The 22,789-nt window shown below is 48.8% G+C and overlaps 1 protein-coding gene across 1 annotated transcript in view; it reads left to right on the top strand.

Moving 5' to 3' along the window:
- Positions 1 to 22,789, top strand: part of DCAF7 (DDB1 and CUL4 associated factor 7) — a 320,235-nt gene that overhangs the window by 184,738 nt on the left and 112,708 nt on the right. The window contains exon 5 of the mRNA XM_069634125.1: positions 21,569 to 21,778. Within this exon, the coding sequence (XP_069490226.1) occupies positions 21,569 to 21,778 (210 nt within the window). The remainder of the gene's footprint in view (positions 1 to 21,568; positions 21,779 to 22,789) is intronic.

The raw sequence follows: 22,789 nt of genomic DNA, 5'->3' as shown, positions 1-22,789 counted from the left end.
TATTTACTCCCTATTTTCAAACTTTGAGAGTAAATGCAATTTCAAGGGAGGAAAATGGGTTTTCGAGGGGATTGTGTCCTCCGACGTATTCCACATCTTTGACAGTGATTACCACAGCTGTGCTGCTTCAGAAAACTTTCGGCATCGGCTCCTGTGTCGATGACGTCGATACGCTCCCTTGAGGACCTCCTCCGACAGTCGACGTCACCGGATGTTATATCTAGGACGCACGCCGCCCGTACCCTCAGTTCAGTTTTTTCCGCAAACGTCTTCGCTTTGGAATCTCGTGCGCCTCGGTTCTCCTGTGCCTCGGTTCTCCTGTTGAATCGGTTCTTCTATCGTTGTTTGAGAATATATCTTTGTCTTCTGCTACGCTGAAGTCGGGCTTCAAGAAGTGTCGGGACTGCGGTTCCAAGATGTCCCTTATGGACCCGCACGACGTCTGCCTCTGGTGCCTCGGCGAGAGCCATGCCACCGATGACTGCGATGAATGCCAGTCTTTGACGTCGAAGGCCTTGCTTGAGCGGAAGAAGCTGTCGGTAGGTAGGGTTTACAAACCGCGTAAGTCGATATCCGCAGGACTTTCGACCGACGATTCGAGGGGCAACTCTCCGCGTCGGCGTAAGTCCGGGGGGGGTCTCGTTCTAGGAGAGGGTCCAGCCATTCCTCTGCCTCTTCGAGGCATTCACAGACGCGTCGTCACCGGTCGCCTTCCCCGTCCTCGTCAGAGGACTTCGCCAGATGGCGGGTGGCTTGTCCCACAAAACACTCGCCGCCGGTCGAATGGGATGAAATCCGCTGGCAGATGGTGGCGATTTTCAAATCGCACGGCTCCGTTCCGTCCGCGCCTTCGAGAGAAGCCGGCAAAGAACGCGCTAGAGCCACCGCTCGCATGCCTTCGGGCTCGGGCGGTCGGCACGATCATCGGGAACTATCACGGTCCTGATCGGATAAGGATGATCGCCACTGTGCCCGCTCCAGGTCCCGGTCCTCGACGCCGTCCAGACCATTGGAGCCTGTGAGGCCTTCGAAGAAGACATCGCCATCAGCGCCATGTCCGTCGAGGGACTTGCTCGAGGCTCCGGCTCCGAGAAAGTCGTCGACGCCATCGGTCGACGTTGACGCCTTTTCCATCTGAACCCTCGACGCCTTTTGAGGAAAATTTGCCGGAGGGGCCCCCGACTGCTGTGGAAGCTCTGAGAAAGGCTCTCAGCCAGTCTGTGCGGCCTATGTTTGACCCATACTCTGTTCCTCCTTCCAGGGTGGACTTGTTCTAACCCTTGGAGTACATTTCAGAGGTGGAAGAAGGGTATGATGAAGAGGGGGTTGTGCCTTGTGAGGTTCCTGATGACCTGTTGTCTGGTCATAGCCAACTGGAAGAACTTCATCAATCTTTACATGACGCCAGTGGTCTTGATGCCTCCCCGGAGGTTGAGTTTGGCAGGCCTGAGCCTGGTACACATGCTGACTCCTTGTACAGGCGCCTCATGTCGAGGGTGACGGAGTATCTCGGGTGGTCTGCTCCAGCTGTGGATTTTCTGCAGGATGACCTGACATATATTGGACCAAGGTCCACCCACTGACCCGGTGTTGCCATTTCATGTGGCCTTACAAAGAAGGTTGGCAGCGGCTTGGGCTGCTCCAGAGAGTCTCCCGGCAGTGAATAAGTCGTTGCCGAAAAAATACCGCCCAGCCAGTGGTGACCCCTGCTACTTGTCTACACACCCTACTCCGGAGAGTTTGGTGGTGTAGGCGGCTACGGCCCGAGCAAAGCAGCCTGCGTACCCTACAATCCCTCCTGATGGGGACCACAAGGGCTTTGATGGTTGGGCGAAGAAGGTATTTTCTTCCGGCGGTATGGCTTTAAAGGCTGCCAACTCCGTTTGTGCCCTTGCAAGATTCATGCACACTCTGGAATTGTGTGTCGTTGGTGGCTGAACATATTCCCGAAGGGGAGGAACGGGATGGTTTTCTTGCCCTCGTTCAGGATGGCAAGGATGCCATGTGTGAAACCGTTCAGTTGGGTCTGGACGTGGCAGACTGCATCAGCCGGTCCATGGTGGAGCACCATAATGCGTAGGTTTGCGTGGTTGCGGAGGTCGGGGGTTTGCTCCTGATGTATAGTCCTGGCTTCTCAACATGCCCTTTGATGTTGTCCATCTATTTGGCAGCAAGGCTGACGAGAGCCTTGAGAGGTTAGTCCTTGAGCGCTGCAGTACATCAACCTCTGCCTTTTCGTCCTAGGGGAAAGCAATGGAGGGGAGGTTCCTTTCGATACTACTCTTCCTTTGGTAGATCGAGGGGAGCTGCCAGTCAAAGGGGCCACCGTAGGAGTACCAGAGGTGGAAAGCAAGGTACTTGAGGTGCCAAAGCCGCTCGGGCTGTTGCCTCCTTGCCCTCAGGCACTGCCGCAGCCGCTCAGTCATGAGGCCATGTCCCATGGTACGCCGGTTTGGGGGAAGGCTGGCGCAGCATCTTGTAGAATGGCGTGCCATTACTTCAGATGTGTGGGTTCTGGAGATCATAGCCCACCGCTACTGTCTTCCTTTCCAGCAGAGGCCTCATGACAATCCACCGGGGAAGCTCTCTTTGAAGCGTCCAGATCCGCTCCTTGCGCTGGAAATCCTATCTCTGCTAGAGAAAGGTGCCATAGAACTGGTACCTGTACGGAGAGGAACAATGGATGGTATTCCCCTTATTTTTTTATCCTGAAAAAAGACGGAGGATTGAGACCCTTCATGGACTTGCGTGGTTTGAACAAGCTGCTCAGGAAGGACAAGTTCAAGATGGTTACTTTTCTCAAGTCCTCCAGGCCCTTCAACTTCAGGATTGGTTGGTGTCGCTCGACCTCAAGGATGCTTACTTTCATGTGCTGATTGATCCCAAGCACAGGAAGTACCTGAGGTTCGCGGCTGGCGACTCGCATTCAGTTTTGGGTCCTGCCGTTCGGATTGACCTCCATCCCGAGGGCCTTCACCAAGCTGGTGGTGGTGGTGGCAGCGCATCTCAGGAAAGGGGGGATTCACGTCTACCCCTACCTGGACTATTGGTTGATCAGGGCACGCTCTCCCGAGCAAGTCCTGGATCATCTGTAAATCACCTGCCACTCCCTTCACAAGCTGGGCTTCTCCCTCAACTTAAAGAAGTCTCATGTGACACCTACCCAGCGGCTCCAATACATTGGAGCCGTGCTAGACACATCCCTGGTGCAGTGTTCGCCTCCCCAGGTGAGAGCTCATCACATTCTGCAGATGGTGGACAAATTTCAACGTGCCCAGAATCTTCCGGCGTTCGAGATCTTGAGATTGCTCAGCCTCATGGCATCCTGCATTTTACTGGTGCCAGAGGCCAGGCTGCGGATGAGATCTCTGCAGTGGGCGCTCAAGATGCAGTGGTCACAGTTCTCCGGCAGGATGTCGGATCCCGTTCAGATTCCGCCCTCGGGCACCCAGGACCTTGTGTGGTGGGCCTTCGAAGGAAATCTGTTAAAAGGGGCTCCGTTTTGGCAACCGTGGCCGGAGGTGACGATCGTGACGGACGCATCCCTCATGGGTTGGGGAGCTCATGCCGACGAGCTGACAGCCAGTGGTCGTTGGTCTCCGTCGGAGTCCAGACTCCACATCAATCTGTTAGAGCTGCGGGCTGTCACGCTAGCCCTGAAGGCTTTTCTGTCGTCTGTCCGGGGGAAGAATGTCCTGATTATGATGGACCATACAGTGGCCATGCACTACCCCAACAAAAGGGGGTGGGGGCAGGGTCACTCCCACTGTGCAGGGAGGTGATGCAGCTCTGGTTCTGAGCCATCCAGCAGGAAATTTCGATCTCGGCAGTTCATCTGGACGAAGACGAAAACGAGACGGCGGATGCTCTGAGCAAGCAGACGGTCTCTCACGAGTGGGAGCTGGCTCAGGAAGTTCTTTTGGAGATCTTCGCCCTTTGGGGAACCCCACAAGTGGATCTCTTTGCCACCAGTGTCAACCGGAAATGCGAGAGATTCTGCTTGCTGGAATTGCCTCCAACAGAGTAGCCTTAGGGGACGTGTTCGTAGTGGAGTGGTCCTTCCCACTGCTGTACGCGTTCCCTCCAGTCCCCGTCATTCCGCAGATGTTGCGGAGGTTTGGTTCCTGGATGATCCTCATTGCTCCGGCATGGGCCAGGAGAGCGTGGTACCAGGACCTTCTAGACATGTCCATCTGCCCTCCACGTTGTCTTCCCTACCGAGACGATCTGCTCTCACAGACAAAGTGACCATACATTGCCTCAACAAAAAAGGGGATGGGGGTAGGGTCACTCCCGTTGTGCAGAGAGGCAATGCAGCTCTGGTTTTGGGCCATCCAGCAGGGAATTTCGATCTCGGCAGTTCATCTGACCGGAGACGAAAATGTGGCGGCGGACGCTCAGAGCAGGCAGAGCACAGTCTCTCACGAGTGGGAGTAAGCTCAGGAAGTCTCAGGAGATCTTCGACTTTTAGGGAACCCCGCAAGCGGATCTCTTCGCCACCAGTGCCAACCGGAAGTACGAGAGATTCTGCTCAAGGGAATTTCCTCCGAGAGGAGCCTTAGGAGACGCATTCGTAGTGGATTGGTCATTCCCACTGCTGTATGCGTTTCCTCCAGTCTCCGTCATTCCTCAGTGTTACAGAGGTTACAGGGGTTTGGGTCCCACATTATCCTCATTGCTCCAGATTGGGCCAGGAGAGCGTGGTACCTGGACCTTCTAGAAATGACTTCCCTACCGTGAGGATCTGCTCTTGCGAGACCGGGCTCAGGTTCTCCATCCAGAGGTCAAGTCTCTCAGCCTTCATGCTTGGTATCTGAAAGGCTGAGATATAAGGATTGGGACCTCCCTGAAGACGTGATGGAGGTGTTGCTTTCGGCCAGAAGGCCTGCAACGAAATCCCTGTGCCGTTGGAGGAAGTTCTACGACTGGTGCAGGGTACAGAATGTGGATCCTTTCCAATGTTCCATTCTTTTGGTTTTGTCTTTTGCTTTCTTTAGCCCACAAGGGCCTGCATGTGGGTACCATTAAGGGTTACCTGGCGGCGCTGTCCTTATTTAAGCACTCGTCTAAGGAATGTTCTTATTTTAAAATCCCTTTGATATCTCAGTTTCTAAAAGGGTTGGGATGGGATTTTAATTTGGTTTTAAAGTTCCTAATGGGAGCTCCATTTGAGCCGTTACATTCTTGTCCATTGAGACTGTTGTCCTTTAAAACTGTATTTTTAGTTGCAGTTACTTCCGCACGCAGAATGAGTTAGTTGCAGGCACTTTCCGCCAAACCACCCTTCACTGTGTTCCATAAGGACAGGGTTGTCCTTGGGGTACGGCCTTCCTTTCTTCCGAAGGTTGTGTCGGAATTCCATCTGAGCCAGAAAGTAATTCTTCCGGCATTCCATCCTCCTCCACATCTTGGTAAGGAAGAAGAGAGGCTCCATAGGTTGGACCATAGGAGAGCTTTGAGTTTCTATCTCTCACGGATGTCCCGGGTCAGAGTGGACGATCAGCTCTTTATTGGTTACGCTGGAAGGCGTTTAGGTCAGGCTGTTTCCAAGCAGACCTTGTCTAGATGGATCATTTTGACGATCTCTGAGTGTTATCCTTTGGCGGGAAAGGACCCTCCAGTAGGCTTTCGGGCTCATTCTACTAGGGTATGGCTGCCTCCACTGCACTGCAGAGGGTTGTTCCAATTCACAATATTTGCGAAGCAGCCACATGGGCCTCTGTCCATGCTTTCGTGAAACATTATTCCCTGGACTCTATCCATGGGCAAGATTTGGCCTTTGGTAAGGCAGTCATCTATACGGCAATTTGATTGGGCATTCTGAACATTTCTAAATTCTTTTCCCACCTCCTTACGTTGGTTCTGCTTTGTTAGTCTGTCAGATGTGGAATACATCGGAGGACACAATCCCCTCGAACAAGTTACTTTCTTACCTGGTAACGTTCTTTCGATGAGCTGTTCCTTTGATGTATTCCAAATCGTACCCTCCCTACCTGCCCCTCTACAGAATTTCTTATGCGATTGCAGCTTCCGTTTCCGAAAGGCTTTCTGTAGTAATACTGGCAGGAGATTGGTGCCACACGTTCTGGGGGAAAAAACAACTGGGGCTACGGGCGTCGTGCGTCCTACATATAACATCCGATGACGTTGACCGGCGGAGGAGGTCCTCGAGGGAGCATATCGACCTCATCGGCGCAGGATGCCTACGCCGAAGTTTTCCGAAGCCAAACAGCTGTGGGAATCACTGTCAAACATGTGGAATACGTCGGAGGAACATCCCATCGAAAGAACGTTACCAGGTAAGAAAGTAACTTGTTCTTCTCCTTCGCAAGAGTAGGACATCCAGTTAACTGTACGGAAAATATTCTAGTCTGTCAGCAGTCAATACTGTGACAGAAAAGCAGGTTTCTCTCACAATTAACAGATAAAGCACAGAGTGAAGTAGCACCCTCTCACCAATGGGACAGATTTTCAAAACCACTCAGCTTCTATTGCATGCACAGAATCTCATGGTGAAATGTTTGCTAGATAGTTTGCCTTACATCCTTCAGAAGTCAGTAAATTGTCAGTAAATTATCGACTGAGACAGTAAGTTGAAGGAAGTCTGCATGGACCTCTGCATAAAGTTAAATAATTGTCTCGATTCTCTCTACAGGGACATGTCTTGGTTAGTTTCTATTTCAGTTGCAAATGAAAGTATTTCATGTGTTTATTACAACACTTGGTAGATCTGTCTTCGGCTGGGGCCTCCCTCTGGAACAGCCTCCCTGCCACTCTAAAACTTGAGGAGAACCATCTCTGGTTCCGGAAGCACCTCAAGACCTTCCCCTTTTCCTCTGCCTTCGCTCCCCCTCTTCCCTGCTGATCTGTTCTCTCTTGGTACCGTGCACCTGACCACCCTCTGTCTTTTGGGCCCAGGTACCTGCTCATCCTGTCACCCTCCTGCACTGCCTCCGGGCCACCCTTTGCACTGGGGTCTGTATCTGTACCCATACAGCCCCCCCCTTTTTCTTCCTGCACTTATTAGACCTACCCTGTCTGCTGCCTTAAACCTAGCACTTGCAAATTGCTGGCTGCATTACCACTGTTTGTTGCCTTTATTATTTATTTATTGTTATTTATCGGTTTCTCCTCTGCTTCGCACTTTCCACCTCTCCGCCTTCCATGCACTTGCGCGTTCCCAATGTCACTTGGCCTAGTAAGATCGCTGTTTTGTTCTCCCCTGTTCCCCTCCCTTGCCTTGTCACACTCTGAAACACTTGGGTACGGGCGCGATAGAAATAAAATATCAATCCAAAAAAAAAAACGCTTGCACTGGCTGGGGTGTCGGGTTTTGAATGTTAGAATTGTAGTCTTGAAGATTTAAAGATGCTGTGTACCCTTTGATTGGTTTAATGACAACTCAAGTTTGAGCAGGGACCTTGCTGCCGCTAACCAATAATAGTATAATTTACCACATTGGCTCCAAGTTTAGGATGGTGGATTTTTAAACTAGACCTTCCATACTCCTCCATATATTGTTTTGAGGCGCAAGTAAATTGTAAGTGTAAAAAGGATTTGCCTACAGAAGTGTAAAATGTATGCAACAGGCAACCAAAAGATGATTGAACTTGAAAATGAATAGAACACGTTAGCAATAAAACAGTTGTGTAGCATAGATGTCTGGCTTCAAACAATATATTACATTTGTTGAAAACCTTCTCCACATTAATATGAATGAACACATCACCTATATGGGTCTTGATGATATGCACAAAACACAAAAAATACTTTAGTGTAATGCAACTATACATTCACTTAAAGCCTAATTTGTTTGTTACAAAGGATACTTCCCATTGGTAACTAAGTTTTCCATCTTATTAACAATAGGAGCAGAACATGCCTGGAAAATAAATGTGCATGCGTAATGTTGGGACTGATTTTCAATACTCTGGCCTGGTGGACAGATGTATAGAAGATCAACCTAGTTTATTGACCGGGACAACTCTGGGAGCTGTAGCCAAACCAGCTCTAGGTAGCTGGACGAGTGGTCATGGCTATGTTTCAAGAGGTGAGAGCCTGGTAAGGGGTCCTCAACGTACACAGTGAAAAGTCAAGGAACACACTTAGACAAAAAATATAAAAATACTTATTTATGGCCATCGAACACAATGAAAAGCAGTAACTTAAAAAGTCCATCCTTAAAATGTATGGGACCTTGTGCCCAAAAGTACACCAAAGTTCCCACAGTTTTGTCAAACGGGAAAAGTTAGTGGATGTTTCTGGGGTCCAATGAAGACTTCCACGGAGTAGAGGACAAGTGCTAGTGAATAAGTGTCATCCACTTTCATAATGCTTGCGCGAACAAGCAATGGCAACGCCAAACTGTTAAACTTTCTAAAAGTTACTAAACTTTTAAAAGGGAGGTAGGGGTTCAGGTATGTACCCCATACTCCTATTTTTCTTAGGACTTGGCAGGTCTTCAGAAGAGGGTCCAAGGTAGATTTTCCCTCCATCAACTCTGGTCTTCGATGCCCAGGGGTTGCAGGTTCGAGAACTTATCCAATGGGTGACAAATGCTGGTGCAAGGTCTTCAGGATGGAGAATGAAGAAGAACACTATGCAGGGCCCATCTTGGCACAGGACTGGATGCAGGAAAGCTGTTTTGGGCGATGGCCACTGATGCACAGCGATGCAGGAGGACACAACTGTCAGTCAGAATTCGCCTCCTATCTCGGGTCCCCTTGATGCTGGAACATCAACATCTGGCAGAGATGAGTCCTGTAGCATGAGCTCTGGATACCCAGTTCCAGGCCTCAACACGGAACGGAAATGTCTTCATCACGGTAGCCCAAACGCTGAGCTGGGCAGCCACTGGATGATCCAGGGGCACTTGCAAGGACTCTGCTTCATAGGACTCAGAGCTGATGTTGAACTTCCCTCCACTCCAAGGTTCGAAGCTCCTTCGCAGGACGTCAGGAGACCTAAAAGACCAGGCTCTCCCAGGACAGCAGCAGACGTTTGTCGCCAAGCCTTCCAACGGGTCCATGTCTCCTTACACGTCCTGCTGCTGGACAGGATACTTGGCTCTTTCAGGTTTCTTTCAGAATCTCTGAAGAATGGATGCAGGGGTCCTCTTATCCAAAAAGCAGTCAAGAGCCGAACTCCCACTAGCCAATCTAAGATCTGGCTCACACACTCTCCAGCATTGATCCATTCAGGACCACTGGTGGCGCAGCTCATGCATACAGACATAATGAAACCAGTTTGTGGTTTGGGACCAGACAGTCCTAACCCATTTCCTGGCAGCAAACGCACATGGCCCTGCAGTAGCCTGTGAAAAGCCTACACTTTCCTGGGCACTGGAAGTCCATATAAGGATGTTCCTGTCCTTACAAGTCAGTAAGAAGGGTTAGTGACGAGATGGCCAAGGGACAAACGAACAAACCATGTGGCATGGTCATGTGTTGTCACTAGCCACAGTAGGAGTAGGTAGCCAAATACGGTAAAAGCGGTAAGGCTAAAACACCCAAAAATTCCAAAAAGTAACTGCTGTCACCAGTTTGTCCCTTAGGCACACCTTATGTAAACAACAATCCTCTGTCTATGGCAAAACAAAAAGTGTTCCCCAGTGTACTGCATTTGTAAAATGCATTGTTCAATGATAAAACGTACCAAAAGTGGCAGCAAAGTAACAACGCTAAGGGGAACAGTTTCCCAGTACTGACAGCCTGAAGGGCATGTCAGTTTCCCCATGACAAATTAGCAGAAGCCAGTGTGGTAAAGCTGAAGGCTTCACTCCACTGTAAAAAGCTTAGGTCAGATTCAGAAATAAAAAGCAGGAAGTTTGGGGGTCCATAAAAATTGAGGGAAGGGTGCTGTAAAGGGAAATCTTTCCTAACAAGCAATGCTCCTCTCCATGCATCTGCAGTCACAAAACAAAGCAGAAGTTGAACACGCAAATCCTTTCATTATCGCACTGTGTGCTGTTTCTTTCTGAATGTCTAAATGCACACAGAAAGCCAATGCCTTTGTTTCAGGCTGCATCTCTATGGCATGCAATTTCATCCAGGCAGATAACAATCAAGATGTTCTGCTTTCTGTCAAGTGACCGGACTGTTGCAATCAACTAGTGCGTAAATGAAACGCACAGAAAAATAAAAGGTGACGTATTTACAATATCTTTATGCATAAAAAGGCCTGGTACAACCCTTATCTGGAGGCCTGACCTTGATAGTAGCACAGCACTGTGAGTTGTGGTCTGTGCGTCTATTGGAATTAGTCTTTCACCAGCTGTTGAAAGCCACATTTTGAGAGATTTGTGAAATTCGAGAATTGGAAGGGCTTTGAGAGCGGATCCTGGGATGGCAATTGGGAGTAAGAGGATCTTAAGAATAGAAGCCCAGTTCTCATACCTGCCTGCCCTATTGTGCAAGTAAAATATATTGTAATTTTAGAAAATAGCCATTTTTCGGTCTCTTGGTCTCTACATATTTTTTATTAGACCTGGGCTGGTGCATTGGACTTCAGTTGACTTTCCGCTATGAAACAAATGGCTCATATCTAAGAATGTAGTCTGTTTTCCCAGGTGACTTAGCGTTGCTTTTTCAAGCGCAAGTAGACTTGTGGTCTTCATGGTCAAAGTCTATGCTTAAGATCCGTTGGCTTCATGCTGGGTATGGGACTTTGTTTCCTGGCATGCATCAAATAAGTTTGTTTCTGTCTCAAACTTGGTTATGCATGCACTACATTCCCCATCATGTAACCTATGTTTCAGATTCTCAGACCATTCCTCCAGTCCTTCCCAGCCCTCTGACTTACTTCTCTCGCCCCTTCCTTACTTTAAGCATGCTCTACTCCTTGAGCAAAGTTACCACAGTGTGTGGTGTTCTACTGTATGGTTTTCAATACATCTTTCAAAAGTCTCCTGGTGTCCGAGTCTCTCCTGGTGCATGCATCCTCTTCTGCCTTTGTATGTCCTCCTTGTCTTGGTCACTGTGGCCTCTGAACTCCATCTTTGGTCAACCTGACAGTGGCTCTTTGTTTTCTCCAACTCACTCTTGCTCGGTTCCTTTGGTCAATTCCATCAGTCCACATTCTTGACTCCATGGTCGATTTGCTGATGGTGCACAGGTCTGCAGCTTCCCTCTTCCTCTTATACTTGTTACTCTTCTATGTTCAGTTTTGAAAGGCCTGCTGCTTTGTGGACTCGTTCAGATGATGGTGAGAATAGGGACTCTGGAATATGAGCCCCCTCTGGTATGGGGGAATCTGTCTTGGAGCAAAGAGCTGCATAGTAGGGGTTGTGCATGTTGTTGAAGTACGGTTATAAATGGACAGATGAAATGGGACCTTTGCATTAATATCTTGTTGGCGATGCATACAGTATATAATGCGAGGGCAAAGACCAACCTTCTGGTTAAGCGTATGCAGAGCTGGAGCAGTTGGGTAATTGAGCAGACTCAGTGGAACATGAGTTCTTGTCAATCCGGCACTTTTCATGGTAGATTAAACTGGTTGAAAGTGAATGCTGAAGCAGTTTGAGTTCAGTTAGTGGGTTGTTCATCATCTACACCTCCCATAAGTGTTTGCCATCAAAGGATTAGACTTTGTTGTTTTGAACATTCCCCAAAACCTTTAATGTAGTGTTCAAATATGAGAACTGGAGAAACGTACCTAAATTAACTTCTCTGAAAAAACATGGGCACTTTCCCAAACTCTATCTGGGTAGTGTAACCGAACAGCAAGGCTTAAACGTAGGAGAGAGTGGTAAAGGGTTCAGTTAGGCGCACACAGAGTACTCCTGCTTATTAGCATGATTATACAAAAAATAAAATTAATTATTTAGGTCTTAGACAACACTTATCAAGAATACATTCCAGATGCGTAATAATACCAAGGCATAAATTAGTTTGATTAGTCAAAATCGCTATATAACATTTTTTTGATTAGAAATCTACCCTAAATGGTTAGCAGTTATATTTATCAATGTTCTCAACGGGAAAGGGTGTTAATCACAACAAGATATCAATAAAGACTCAGCAGTTAATGTGTGCAGTTTCTATTTTAACACAAAGATAGTTAGAACGTTTGCCACTTTTGGCATTAACCTGTGCAGTGAGAAGCAATTGGTTGGTTTACATTGGGGAAAACTTGTTAAAGGAAATCTATGGCTGACAAATGTGTGATCAGTGTACCAGCTTGCTGTTTCCTTATATGGCCATGGACCTGATGCTGCTATATTTTTTCTTGTTTCCAGGCATTATGCTAGTAGTGTTTGGGTAACACTTGGTACACAAAGGAATCCAATCACATTTGTCTTCTCAGATTCTGCGCTTCACCACTTGAGAGGTGGTGCTTGACCAGGGGTGGGCTGGCCCACAAGGAAATCTGCAGATTCCCAAATAGTCCTCTGTGCACTGGGCCTCTTTTGTATTTTATGTCCAAATGTTCTCCTAGGAAAAGGTTTGAGTTTGGTGAAAATTTGCAATATGGGCCACTTTGAAAATTAGTTCCAGGGCATCTTTTGGCTCCCGGTTCATCCCTGGGCTTACCCATCCAATAGAAGAGGATAGTGATGCTGCACTTTGCTCTGTCCTTGTCAGCCTGGATGACCTCTGCGTGTAAAGTGCCCAGTCATCTTAAATAGAAGCCATTCAAATTACTTGTTACGGCAGTTTAAATATGTTTAGAATCCATTCCTTTTTGCAACACATGCCTATGTCCCTACATTGTCCGGTGTGCTTGGTGGCTTCAATAGTAGGAGCTGAAACATGGGTTTAAAGGTTGTTCCCATAAGCGGCAAATGTACAACACCAAGTGTTAATATAGCAACATGACAATATTTAAATCATTATAGAAAGATCTCGAGCCAAAAGAATAATTGTAGCTTTATTTTCCATATCCTACATGGAAAACTAAAAGTCCCAGAATGCAATCAGTGACGCACACAAAAATAAACTGTGTGCAGTTACCTAGGTATGGAGACTGCACAAATTTCAGATTGCTGATAAGAACATTTTACAAAAAATCAAACATGTTTTGCATGTCAAGCTATTAAACATATAAAGGGATATTTAAAGGGGAATTTCATTGTTGCTCACTCTGCCCGCGAACTTGCCATGTCCACAAAATATGGCAGGAGGTGCACTAACACTGCAGCTCTCATGTGTTCCTCTGTGAATGCTTTCTACTACCAGCAATGTACGTTTGGTGTCCCGGTTGAGTACATGAATGGAAACCATGTTTCTGCCCAGCGTTGAGCCTCTTCCTCGGCTGCATGCTCGGCACGCTTTGCGCACTACAGGCTCCAAACAGCACCACTTTACAGTTAGATGCAACCTAGCATTGGCTCTACAAATCATGTCACAGGTAGAGCGACATAATTAAGTAAATGAAACGCAAATTGGTAGTATTGAATTGCGAATTGCGATGCGATACCGCCTATTTTATGCCTTGTAATACACTAAAACACTATAATATATACATTCACCGTGGTGTGCTCTACTGAAAGCACAAACTTTCCCAGGCCATCTGTATGACTCTGGCGTCTCATTTCACCACTAAAACCCAGGACATCCTGTCCTCGCTTTGCTCTTCTCTCTCTCGATCTACCTCTCTCAGGCCCCCTTTGGTCTTCTCTCAATTTCCCCTTCCTGACCTCTCTCTGATTACACCTGACAATGTTTCTAGTCCGATCTCTGAAAGTGTCTCCCCTGCTCTTCCAGAACTATCAGGGACCACATTAACACCCTCTCTTCAGCCATGGCCGATTTCTGCAATCACTCTTTCGTCACTGGATCTTTACCTTCTCTCCTAAAGCACTCTTGTGCATACCCTCTTAAAAAAAAAGCCTTCTGCCGATCCTACCTGTCAGGCAAGCTATCACCCGATCTCCATCACTCCTTTTCTGGGCAAACTCCTGGAAAAGCTGGCCATCTCCAAGCTTACACTACATACTGAATTTGTTGGTTGGCTCCATGACCATCAGTCTGGCTTCAGAGAAGCCAGAGGCATGGAAACTGCTCTCCTGATCGCCCCAGGTAATCTGCTCTCTAATCTTCTTGACTCCAGCTAACCCGCTTTCCTCATCCTCCTTGACGTTTTCTCTGCTTTTGATACGGTCAATCATACCACCCTGATCAATCAACTCCGTGAGAACCTGGGCATCACGGATCAGGCCCTGGCGTGGCTGACCACCTTCCTCCTGGAACGACCTTCCCAGGTCCAACTTGGGTCTTTTCTCTCCACCACCTCCCTCAAAATGTGGTGTCGCTCAGGGCTCTATCCTCTCACCCTAGCTCTTCAATGTCTATCTGGCCCCTCTGGCCAACCTGATTTCCACCTGCTTTACTAACCTTCATTGTTATGCGGATGTCACTCTACTCTTTCAGGTCACCTCAGCCTCCTCTCCTTCCTCACTCATTCCTGACTGTCTATCCGCAATTCAGGAATGGTGTGCCTCAACTATCTCTGCCTCGAGGCCAGTAAGAATGAAATCCTTCTCATTGGGACCACTGCTCCTGCTTTCCCTCGCTCACTCTGACCGTCGTCCTTGGGACCTCTACCTTTGCGTTCCTGTGAGGCAAAAATCTTTGTTATCTTTGACTCCACTCTCCTTCTCGCCTCACATCCCAAACCTTGCCAAGAAGGCCCACTTCAGCTGCACCTCACCAGAGGTATTCTAACTTTTATCACCTTGCCCCAGAAACTCACTGTCCCCAGAGCTCTGGTTGTCTCCAGGCTGGACTAGTGTAACAGCCTCTTCTCAATCTGCCCAGAACTGCAAGACCTATCCTTGGCCTTTTCTGCCCTGAAATCTCTTCACTGGCTACCAGTGGCTGCAAGGATCACGTTCAAGACCCTCTGCATCGTCCACAAGGTTTTCTGGGGCTGGGGTCCACACTATATCCAACTCTCTCTGCCTAAATACATTCCTTCTAGAGCCCTTCGTTCAGCTACCTCTAACTCTGAGGGTCAGACGCTTCTCCAAGCAGAGACTGGGAGCTAGATCTCTCTCCTCTGCAGGGGCTTCCCTCTGGAACGGCCTCCCTGCCCTCTCGGACTTCAACCGGACCACCTGAAGTTCCAGAAGCTGCTCAAGACCTTCCTTTTCTTCTCTGCCTTCTCTCTCCTGCTTCCTTGCTAACCTACCTGTCCCCTGCCCTGACTGGTTGCTTGGTACCCTCAGAGCCTCACTGGGTACCAGGCTCCTCCATGACCAGTCATTCTTGCACTGCCTCCTGGCCTACCTCGCACTTAGGGGCTGCAACTCCTACAGTTCCCCTCTCTCCATGCACTTCCCAGAGCCGCGCTGCTCTGGTTGCACTTACTCAGAGCCTTGTTGCCTGACCGCACTTTCCCCCTTCCCTCTCCTGTGAACTCCCCCATCCCCCTTTTCCTCCTGCCCTTCTCATTGTTGCACATGCATGATCCGGATGACTCAAGGCCTAGTAGGCCTGTTTGTCTTAGTCTCCCCTTTCTCCCCGTCTCCCCTCCCTGTCTTGTGGCTCCTAGAAACACATGTTTAAATACTAAATCATATCTCTTAACTCTTTACTTTTAAAATAGTTGGAGATCTTTTCTAAAATACTGTAGCTGTAGTAAAGCAAGTGAATGAAGAAATCTAAAGAAGTTGGCGGACACAATAAAAATCCTTGTAAATAAAACACTATCCTTACAAAGTCCTTTCTTAGCAAGAAGAGAAGGGGCATAGTGCCCTAAAAGTCCGTTCCCTACGTCTTTTCAGGAGGCTAGGAGTCTTTTAGGAAGTTAAGCAAGTGTTGGCTTGAGCCAGCAGGAAGTTTGTATTCCAATGGTCAATGAAAACAAGAAGAAACCCTTAACCTCATTAGTGCCAAGGACGAGCTATCTCATCCTTGGGATTACCTCCCTGTTGCCAAGGACGAGATAGCTCGTCCTTTCAGGCACTCTGTTTTGTGTGATCCCTGCAAACTTTAATCCAACCCCCTGGGCTATGTGAGGGGGAGGTCCCCCCCCCTCACTGCCAGTGGGCTGGATTACCTTCAGTTTCACACAAAGTAAATTTCACTGCAGCAGCCATTTCAGGCTGCTGCAGTGAAAATATAAGGTGAGTCTTCACCTTTCTCCCCCTCGATCTCCGGCTGTATTTCAAGCCGGTGATCGAGGTGGGTATCGTTGGAAAGGGGAGATCCGCGCCTAGCAATGCCCACTAGACACCAGGGAAACGTTTGTGACGTGGGGGAGAGGGGGGCCTGCTTACAGCAAGTAGCCCTCTCCCCTCCCCCCAGCCCCTCAAGCATGGGGGGTACAGATATAAAGACCCCTGGGGGCAGACAGGAGACCATCTGCCCCTCAGTGGAGGGGGGCAGATTTATGCCCCCAGGCAGGTGTACATGAGGTGGCCCCCCCATCCGATTGGAGGGGGGGCACCAGGAATAAGTGCAGGCCCCCCAAACGATGGGGCTTGCAGGTTAGGGCCTGCCCTGGGGGCAGATGGCTGATCTACCCCCAGGGAAGGGGTTAAAAAAAAACAGGGGGGAAAAAAGTGATGGGAAGGGGGAGGGTGTTTGGGGGCCCTAGCCACCAGGGTTTTTTTCAGAAAGGGTGTCCTTGTGACAGCATTGCTGCCCGTGGATCGGGCACAGGGCGCTCGATGCGTGGGTAGCAATGGCCACTAGACACCAGAGATGTCTTTGAATGCGGGGGGAGGTGGGGGCTGCTTACAGTAAAGAGCCCTCGCCCCCCTCCTGGCTCCCAAAGCATGGGGGCACATATGTGTACAACCCTGGGGGCAGATGGCTGATCATCTGCCCCCAGGGAAAGGGGCAAAAAATAAAAAAAGCAACCGGGATGTGGGGTGGTGGTGTCTGGTATTTTTTTACCCCCTGAAATGTTGGTGGCCCTCCCCCCTCCCACACCAAGTGGAAAGGGGAGGCCACCCCTTGTAGCCCTCCCTGGGGGCAGATTTATGCCCCCAGGCAGGAGTACATTAGGTGCCCCCCCCATCCATTTGGGGGGGATGGCCACCAGGAAGAAGTGTGCAGGCCTCCCAAAGGATGGGGCCTGCAGTTTAGCCCCCCCCTGGGGGCAGATGGCTGATCTTCTGCCCCCAGGGAAGGGGGCAAAATAAATAAAAAAATAGTGAATTTTGGGTGGGAGTGGGGGGCCACTAGCCACCAGGGATATATTTTACAGAAAAGGGGGGTGGCCATCTCCCCCTCACCCCAAGGGGAAATGGGGGCACCCCATGTAGCCCTCCCTGGGGGCAGATATCTGCTCCTAGGAAGGGGCATCTGACTCCAGGGAGGGCTGCATGAGATGCCCCCCCTGCATTTGGTGTGGGGGGGGGTAGAGGGTCACCCCCGAGTACACTAAAAAAAATTACCTGGCGGTTTAGGGTGCCCCTCAGTGTAGTTTACCTTTTCCATTTTTTTTGTTCATGAAACTTGCCTTGGCGCAGAGGGGCACATTGGTGTGCCAATCTGGCGCCGGGGTGCCCAAACCTTACTGCCCCGCCCACTGGGGGGCCTGTCCCTGCAGCACTAGAGTTTGGAGGGTACGATATCCCGGCGGACTGCAAAGAGGTTTTTGCAAAGGCCAGGGCGTCCTCAACTCTCAAGTGCTACGGACACAAGTGGAAGAGGTTCTCTGTCTGGTGCCGTGCACAGAAGATTAACCCTCTACGGATTATGGCCCCTCAAGTGCTACCGTACTTACTGTCGCTGGCCAAAGCTGGACTAGCTCATGCTTCCATCAAGATACATATGGCAGCGATTTCCCGATGCACCAGAACTACAGGACGGTCATCCCTCTAGTCTCATTGCCTGGTGAAGGAGTTTATGAAAGGACTGTTCCGATCGTTCCTGCCGGTGAAGGCTCCAGCCCCGGCGTGGTAGCTCAATGTGGTGCTGACCAGGCTCATGGGGCCGCCGTTCGAGCCTTTTCATTCAGCTCCGTTGAAGTTCCTGTCGTGGAAGACAGCCTTCCTTGTGGCCATCACCTCTGCACGACGCGTGGGAGAGATTCAGGCCCTATCCTGAAAGCCTCCATACTGAGGGTGGTGCTGAGGACGCACCCCTCCTTCATGCCCAAGGTGCCGTCGGACTTCCATCTCAACGAGCCCTTGGTGTTGCCAGTTTTCTTCCCGTCGCCTTCGTCGCCGGCCGAGACGACTTTGCACTCGCTGGATGTAGCTAGAGCGCTGAAGTTCTACGTGGACCGAGTGAAGAGTTTTCGGAAGACATCACAGCTGTTTGTGAACTTTGGACCTGTGAACCAAGGGAAGGCCCTCTCGAAGGCTTCCATTTCCAGATGGCTCTCCGGCTGCATCATGCACTGTCACCGGTTGGCAAACCGACCGTTGCCCGGCCGTCCGAGAGCCCATTCGAACAGAGCGATCGCTGCTGCCACGGCATTCTTGTCTGGTGGGCCCCTGCTGGACATCTGCAGGGCTGCTACGTGGAGGTCGACACACACCTTCACGAGATTCTCCAGGGAGGAGTCCAGAGTCGGCCAAGCAGTGCTACGAACCTGTTCGCCTGAAGGTGGGCCTGGTGAAGGAGGCAAGAGTTGCTTAATGTGGAGTCTATGTAATGCTTAATGTTGAGCCTTTGCCACCTCCCGTGGTTGTGCATGTGTGTACTGCTATGTATTCTTATATTCATGAGCATGTGAATCCATGCCAGACCCCATGCTGGAGAAGGAACAAGTTACTTACCTGTAACTGATGTTCTCCATCATGGGTCTGGCATGGATTCACATGCGAACCCTCCCTCCTACCCCTATGCGGCTCTTCACTTGGTCATACTGCCACTTTACGTGCTACCAAATCTGAGGATGGCTGCCAGGGGCGGGGCTTAGGGAGAGGGCAGTCATTGGCTGGGGGCAGTATGACCCAGAGACCAGTGATTGGTTAATACTAAGAAAGACAGACCAGAAACAAAACTGATACTGATTTTATTCTTTAAAGAGGATTCCCAGCCTGACGACGGGGAATATTCATGAGCATGTGAATCCATGCCAGACCCATGCTGGAGAACAGTTACAGGTAAGTAACTTGTTCCTTCTCCAGCATGGGGTCTGGCATGGATTCACATGTTCATCCTCTGATCTTCCACCGACTTCACAGCTACAAAAGTCAGGGGAGTGATCTGACTCAGCCCTCCAATGGCAAGATCTGCCCCACACATGCACACCAGCAGTGGTCCAATCGGGGACCACAGTGGCTTTCACTCAAGCATGCACACTAGACATTCAGGCGCATATATGGATTGGGACAAGACCGTCCTAGCCCACTTCCTGAGTCCCCACCACATGGTATGCACTAGCCTGCGAAGAACAAGCCTTTCCCGTGCAAGTGCAGGACCATAAAAGGATTTCCCTGACGGGCAGGAAGAAGGCCAAGATAGCCAAGGAATAAACAAAAAAAACAAGTGGCACTGCCATGTTGGGACACTAGCCACTGTTGGTAGCCAAACACAGTAAGACTCAAATAAAATACAGTAATAAGCATGAATAAGTAACTCCTGCCACCAGTTTGTCCCTAGGCACACCTTAGGTAACCAAAAAATACCTTTGAGCGTAGTCTAGGGTCATACAAAAGAAACCCAATTGTACTGCATTGGAAGATGCATTGTGCAATAATGAAGTCACCACAAAAAGTAAGAATCAAAAGATTAAGGCAAACATAGTTTTCCAGTACTGACCGCCTGAAGGACTAGTCAGTTTTCCCATAACATGTGAGCAAAAGCGCAGTGGAGTGAAGCTGAAGACTTAACTTCACTGTAAAAAGTCAGGACATGATGAAAAACAAAAGCAAAAGGTTTTGGGGTTCATAGAAAATGGAGGGAAAGTTGCTAAAAAGAGAACTTTCCTAACCGTGTGTACTTTAACAGCCTAATAAACTATTGTATAGTTTTATGCTTACCTACCTAACTAGAATTATTGGTGTTGCTCTGTGTGGACACAATGTAGCCCTAGACCACTCACACCCTTCCTGAGACTAAGCCTTGCTGCTCTATCTAACCTTTCTTGTGTTTCGTTAATCTGTCTTCCATACTCGCACGTCTAATTTTGGGAATCCATATGAACAGCAAGGAAGAGGTAAGGCTAGAAGAATGGCTGCTGTAGCACACCTCCGATCCAGGATCTGGGCTGGTGTTGCCCTACCCCACCTATGACAAGGATCTGCACCATTCAAGCTGGCAGGCCAATCCTGGACAGCCTCTGACCTGTGCATCTACCCAGCAACAGACACTTTGGCATGTATGTGGACTAGGTACAGACGCACTCCCCACATTTGGCCGCACACACATACCACCATTTTGCTTGCGAAAGCTACAGCTTTCCCTGGGAAGGGGTTTACCGTATATGGAAAAGTCTAGCCACTCAAGGGCAGGAAGGTAAAACTACAAGATGGCCAAAGGACGGGCAATAATCCTATGGCATGGCCGTTTTAGCGTATAGGGTACTCAAACTGGCATTCAGTGTTAAAATGCAAAAGTGCACAACACTACAAAATGAAAACCCTGCAAAATCATCTGCCACCACAGCCCATACTGGACAAATGATGCATGTAACCACAAAGTTACACACAGTGTCTTTAACGCACTTCACAGAAGGTGAAAAATAAACAGAACATTACTATGGAGATCAGTTTTCACCCACACTAATGGCCACAGGGACTGATCAGGACCCCCAAACGAGATGAGCTTAGTAAGGTAAGTGGAGCAAAAACATTTCACTTACCTCTAAATGTCATTGAAGGTTCAACACAACAAAAAGCAAGGTGCCCTATTAATGTCTCTCGAAGGAAAGCAGCAAAATAAAAATGTTTTCCTAACTGGGAAAATGCAGTGTTTTCTTGTAGCCATTATGCATAATGTTACAACTTATATTTTAAGGATTGGAGTTGCATGAAGAACTAGTTTATTTTTTTGAACGCAAGCGATGTCCCTGCTAAACAGAATAAAGGTGACATCCTATTTACTGCTTGTTTGTAATTATTTAAAAATTATTTGGACTTTGTCTGGTTGTCATGGTACTCCTGCAAAGGTATTTAGCACTTTAAATGAGTAGTGTCCCTTTGAATTTGCTGTGACCAAAGAAAAGGGACGGGAGGTTGCTTCAGGGTAAGAGGACATAGCCATGTGAACTGCATTTTCTTTGAAGAGGATTCTTAAATAGCCAGCAGCACTAAACTAGTTTATATGTAAATAAAAAATGTATGGCACTTCAACACATTAGACTGCTTATTTTATGCTTTGCATCAGCATCTTGTTATTCTGTGGGGGGTGGCGGAGCAAGCCTAACGAAAGCAAAGAAAATAGTTCATAAAAATGTTAAAGAAGGTAAAATAGCTGGATGGACATTCTAGGTTGGTGAAAAGTCAACACCCCAAGTAGATGTTTAAGATTACAGTGAAGTGCACTTTCATCTATAATCGGTATGAGGCATGCAATCAGAAATAATAGCAAGTGCCAGCTTGAATACAAATGGATGTTCTCAGATACAAAAGGTTTTGTTTTGATGTAGATATATAAACAAATGCTGTACTAATTGCATACTCTAATCAGTACAGTCTCTTAATTCTTTTTATTCCCAACAGGTGTATGACATTGCATTTAGCCGTGCCGGTGGGGGACGGGACATGTTTGCATCTGTTGGTGCAGATGGCTCTGTCCGCATGTTTGACCTCAGACACCTTGAACATAGCACTATTATATATGAAGATCCTCAACATCACCCACTGCTTCGTCTTTGCTGGAATAAACAGGACCCAAACTATCTTGCTACAATGGCCATGGATGGAATGGAGGTAGGTTCTCCCAAAGGTATTCCATAATACCCGTTTTCCTTTCTATTGTGTAACATTGCATGAAAGGCTCCCTCCTTTCCTGTAACTCTCTGGCCGCCTCTCTTGGCAACTCTTCCTGCTCCCACCTGCAAGGCTAAAAACCTTGGATTCATCTTCAACTCCACACTTTCTCTCCTCACATCTGTGACGTCTCTACGAAGTCAAACTACCAGCTGCACCTCTTAAGAGGTATTCTTCCTTTCCTCTCCTTCCCCCCCAGAAGCTCACTGTCTCCAGAGCTCTGGTTCTCTCTAGGTTGGACTATTGCAACAGCCTCTTTCTAAATCTGCCTGCTTCTACTCTCCACCCTCTGCAACTCATCCAGAACAGGACTGCGAAACTTGTCCTTGGCCTCAAGCCCAGGGATTGTATCTCCCCAGGACTGAAATCTCTGCACTGGCTCCCAGTGGCTGCAAGGATTAAGTTCAAAACTCTCTGCATCGTCCACAAGGCCTTTTGAGGCCTGGGGCCTCAATAGCTTAAACTCTTTTCCTTAATTCCTTCTCGTGCTCTTCGCTCATCCGCCTCCTCCTCCCTCAGGGTCAGTTGCTTCTCCAAGCAACGAGTTGGTGGTAGATCTCTCTCCTCGGCTGGAGCCCCCCTCTAGAACAGCTTTCCTTGAAACTTGAGGAGAATCCTCTTCGGTTCTGGAAGCACCTTAAATCCTTCCTCTTTGCTTCTGCTTTATCTCCCCTCTCCCCTGCTGAATTCCTGGCTGATACTGAGACTGCACTGGTTACCTGGCCACCCTTCTGTTCTCAAACCCAAGCCCTGCCTGTTGCTTGCCTGCACTGCCTCCCTGGCAACCCCAGCACCTGGGGACTGTTTTCTGTATCTCTACAGTCCCCCCCCCCCCCCCCCAACCAGCACTTATGTCTGCACTCATCCTGCACTTGCCACCAGATGGCCGTTTTTATTTCTCGTTATTTTTTTTCTCATGTACTGCACCTTCCCCTGCCCCTCCCCTGCACT

This window comes from Ambystoma mexicanum, chromosome 13 (genome assembly GCF_040938575.1).
Source record: "Ambystoma mexicanum isolate Mex_15411 chromosome 13, UKY_AmexF1_1, whole genome shotgun sequence".
Lineage (NCBI taxonomy): Eukaryota > Metazoa > Chordata > Amphibia > Caudata > Ambystomatidae > Ambystoma > Ambystoma mexicanum.
Note: the sequence above shows the minus strand (reverse complement) of the source record. Positions and strands in the feature narration are given on the sequence as shown.